At 33.8% G+C, this 4715-nt stretch overlaps 1 protein-coding gene across 1 annotated transcript; it reads left to right on the forward strand.

Annotated features, from left to right (window-relative positions):
• The first annotated feature begins 467 nt into the window (after nt 1–467).
• Nucleotides 468–4267, forward strand: LOC145133477 (Josephin family protein). Its single transcript, XM_079068410.1, has 2 exons — nt 468–864; nt 3390–4267. Exons 1-2 carry the CDS (start codon nt 616–618, stop codon nt 4059–4061), a joined length of 921 nt encoding a protein of 306 aa, XP_078924536.1. The 5' UTR covers nt 468–615; the 3' UTR covers nt 4062–4267.
• The last annotated feature ends 448 nt before the right edge of the window (nt 4268–4715 follow it).

The following is a 4715-nucleotide window of genomic DNA, read 5'->3' on the forward strand; positions in this document are numbered from 1 at the left end:
CCAAAAATAAATAAATAAATAAATGTAATACCTGGGAGTCGGGATGTTACACTCACAAAGGGGTACTTTATTTAAGAATGTACAAAATCATATTTTTGTTAAATATTAAATCATTTACAATCACAGAAGACAACATACCATCTACAACATATCAATCGTTTCCAGTTTGAAAAATAACCGAAAAACCGGAACTGGATCCGAACCTGCGATCTGGTTCCCGATTCATATAATATAACAAATCCGGTTCCGGTTCTAAAACTCATTCCTATTTGTTTCGGTTAGATCCTGGTTGTTTTCTTTTATGACTATTTTTGAAATTTTGCTAATTTTTAAATAAATATTAGAAAGTGATGAATGAGAATAGTCTATTTTTATTTTCATAAATAAAATTAAAAATTTATAATTCATAAAAGATTAATATAAAAATTCGATGATGTCTTACCATCCTGTGCAAGAGGTGACAATGTGACATACTTACCGCTACGCAAAGCAAGGATATAACTTTCTTTTAACGGATAATGGGGGAACAAATCGGCAGAAACATTTCTCTATCGTCAAGTTCACGGAAAAACGATTGAATCTAGGGTTTTGTGATTATCGGAGATAACGAGAAAAATGGAAGGTCCGATCAACGGAGGAATGTTGTACCACGAGGTACAAGAGTCGAAACTGTGTGCCGTCCATTGCGTCAACACGGTGTTGCAGGGACCTTTCTTCTCCGAGTTCGATTTGGCTGCTCTGGCCTCTGATCTTGATCGGACGGAGCACCAGATGATGTTGGAAGGCTCCGCCGCTTCCGGAGGAGATGCTTTCCTGTCGGAGGAGTCGCATAATGTCTCTATGGATGGCGATTTCAGTATCCAGGTCAGTTTAATCCCGACATCTTCTAATCTTTCTTATTGCTGTATTGAGATAAGATTAGTATATATTCATATAAACTTCAATGATGGGTCTTGTGATGGTTTATGATACCAAATTGCCAATTATCCTCGTAGAAAGATATAGTTTTCAATATTAAGTTAATTTTGATTAATCACATTTACGGCATATGTTTCTCTTATTGGGCAACCCGGCGTTCTTCCATTCCTTAGTTTTTCAAGGCTACACGATATAGCTTTTCCTGATTCTGTATTGTTCTTCCTTCATTCATGTGTAGATGTCTGATTTCAATGTTACAGTCTAAACAGATTACCAATTTTGTCAGTAAGTTATCAAATCTTGTCTACAAAGGAACGTTACAGTCTAAGCAAATTGTGTTTATATGAAATGTATGATGTATTAGTGCTTAATAGATGTTCCAAAGTTGCTAAAAGTATATAACTTTTTGGCTTAGAGTTATCTGTTGAAAGTGTGGAAGACGCCCATGATTTTGTATCTTGAACAACGATAATGTCTGTCTCATATAAGAATAGTGGAAATGAGATTTTTTGAGAAATATAGAAAAGATGGTTTTTTTGATGCTGATACTTGCTAAAATATTAATGGTTTCCAAATTTTATAGATGATTGTATATCTATATCTATATATGTATATTAGATACTTTAAATTCATACACCTCACTGTGACAAAGGTGCACAAATTACCTTAGATCTCATCTACAAGTATCAATATCAAATGCCACAGAATTGTCTGATAAGTGATAACAGATCCTTTTCTGATTGTATATGCCTCTGTGGTACCAAACTCGACTATTTAAACCTCTAGAAATTTCAAGTTGATAACAACTTTTATAAGGTTTTACAATAATGCATGCATTATTTATTTAGCTAAGTTGCAATATTTGTATAACAATGCATTCGACTTTCTTTTCTAGAAAATGTCATATTCCTCTCACCCACTAAGCATGTTAACCATATCCAACATTTACAAAATACAACAAATAATGTTTATATATTTTAAAAGTTCATAGCATGCGAATGAAATCAACATGACATAAGTATTCAACATATTTCAAAATATAGCAAAATTGTACAAACAACCCCATTTAAGAAGTCACATGATGTCAAAATAATTTGTTCGTTTATTATAAGGTTGCTAATATATATTTCAGTTAAAACCTTTTTAAATCTTCTTAACCTTTAAGTAGTTAAAAAAACTCGGATCATAGTTATGATTTAAATTTTTCTGCTTCATTAAAACAAGAAAAATCCATTAAAGAATGTTTAGGGGCAAACATGTCAATTCCAAGAAGTTGTTTTTGCCCTACCAACAATGTTAGTTTGTGAAACTCAAATGGTTGGTCTTGTAAGTTGAAACAAGTAGTTTTATTTATTAATTCAAAGAAAACTTGTATTTAAATTAATTAAAATGCAAGTTTTATTGAAGTTTATAAACTTCCAACAAAACAACTTTAGTCCCAAAAGTTTATAAAAGTTATATTTTTAATTAATCTAAATTAAAGTTTTCTTTAAATTAATAAATTAAACTACTTTTTTAATATTCAAGGCCAACTCTGAGATTTTTACAAACTGAGGCGATGAACCTTCAGGCCTCATTTAAATTCCCATATGTCAATGCGGATCAAAGGGAATGGTTTTGAAGGCTTATAAGTTATAACAATTATAAGATAAACATTTTGGAAATCTCCAAAAAAGTCCCCATATTTTGGGTCAGTTTACGAAATAGTCCCAAATTAATTTTTTTTACGAAAAAGTCCTAAAAACTAGTAAAAGGTTGCATTCGGACCATTTTCTCCCGGTTATAGCCGGTAATAAATTAATTTGGGACTATTTCGTAAACTGGCAAAAAAAAATAGGACTTTTCTACAAAAAAACCCTTATTTTTATTATTTTATTATTTTGTCACGATCATAGATAAATAAAATAAATACCCTCCCATTGGATACAAATTATGACCATTGATTTTGTGTTGGAGGGGATGTATTATTATCTGTTTATCAGGATTTTCTGATATAGATGTAATTGATGCATAGTTATCAATAGTGAATAGTGGGTTATAGCATTAATTAATAATAATATTTGAAGTTTTTAGCAAATCTAAAAGATAACACTAAGAAAACCATAATTATAATGATGGCAAAAAAATAATTAAAATCTAGCCAGACTTAGACTGCCATTTAGCAAACATATATAATATTAGAAAACATATTTATAATACTCGTTCCAATCTTGTGTAGATCAAACACATAAAAGATTTGTAACAAGGGCAAAAATATCTTGTGTAGATCAAACACATAAAAGATTTGTAACAAGGGCAAAAATGAGAAAAACTTAGGAAATTTTGGACATTAACGAACAAAAAATTACAAAATTTTTGTGTGGGTCAAAAAATTACAAAATTTTGTCTTTGTCCCACTTTTTGGTGACAAACACAGTACAACCTGTTCTGTCATAACCTGTCAATATATCTAAAAAAGGAAATATTTGCAGGTTCTACAAAAAGCATTAGAAGTGTGGGACCTACAAGTAATCCCCCTCCACAGCCCCGTAGCCGAACCCGCACAAGTCGACCCAGAACTCGAAAACGCGTTCATCTGCCATCTCCAAGACCACTGGTTTTGCATAAGAAAAGTCAACGGCGAATGGTACAACTTTGACTCCCTATACGCCGCCCCCGAACACCTCTCGAAATTCTATCTTTCCGCTTACCTCGACACCTTAAAAGGCTTTGGATGGAGCATTTTCTTAGTCCGTGGGAACTTCCCTAAGGAATGTCCCATCACCTCTGGTGAAGCCTCTAACGGCTACGGACAGTGGCTGTTGCCGGAAGACGCTGAAAGGATTACCAAATCTTGCAATTCCGGCAACCGCCACCAACACCACCGTGACCCACCCACTCCGGTCGCGGTCGCGGTAGAAGAAGATGATTTGAATGCGGCCATTGCCGCTAGTTTGAGGGAGAATGGCGGCGGCGGCGGCGGTGGTGGTGAGGTTGGGATCTCTGGGAATGACGATGATGATTTGGAGGCCGCGATTGCTGCTAGTTTGGCGGTGAATAATGTTGCACCGCCTTCGCCAGTGACGTTGGCTGTACCCGCGGTGGCTGGTAGTGGAGGTGCGCCGGAAAGTGAAAGGAAGGATAGCGGGTTACAAGATAAGTGACGGCAGAGTTGGGTGTAGAAATGAAAAAGTTGTGTTTTGTTGGTTTTAACTGTGTGCATTACACACACTAGTTTCATTGGAAAAGTTTTTTTTTTTTTTTTTTGACCATTTGGTTTGTTGTAAAGACTTGTGAAAATTTGTTTTACTTTTGTTTCATGGAAGTGTAAAGACAATGGGTTAAGAAAATAAGGTGGAATATTACTGAATTTTTGTGTTCTTTATTTGCATATGTATTAATTTAGTGTTCGCATACTTATAATTCAATTTATTTGTTTCGCTTCTACCAAAAGAGCAAATTACGAAAAATAACAACTCACAGATGAATTACACAGTTGTAACAAAAGTGATCATGAAAAGATAATATAAATAACCTACATATCTGTTAATTACTTAAATAATCAAAATATGATAGACTCAAACAAATGGCTACATGTTTATTAGAACTTCAATTCTTGGTGGTTAGTAAATAATTCTTATCTTATTTGGTTTTCAAGAAATTGAGCAACACCAATATGGAAGTGGAAGACGAAATTCAACTTACCCTTTTACTTGGATAAAACATACGTAGAGCCAAAATCCAGTGTTTAGATTGGTTTGTTTGATCTATGAAAGTCATACTGTTACAGCTAGCATCTTGCTAGTTGTTCCTTTTTT

The sequence above is a fragment of the Lactuca virosa genome, chromosome 8 (genome assembly GCF_052849685.1).
Source record: "Lactuca virosa cultivar CGN04683 chromosome 8, Lactuca_virosa_CGN04683_v6, whole genome shotgun sequence".
Classification (NCBI taxonomy): domain Eukaryota; kingdom Viridiplantae; phylum Streptophyta; class Magnoliopsida; order Asterales; family Asteraceae; genus Lactuca; species Lactuca virosa.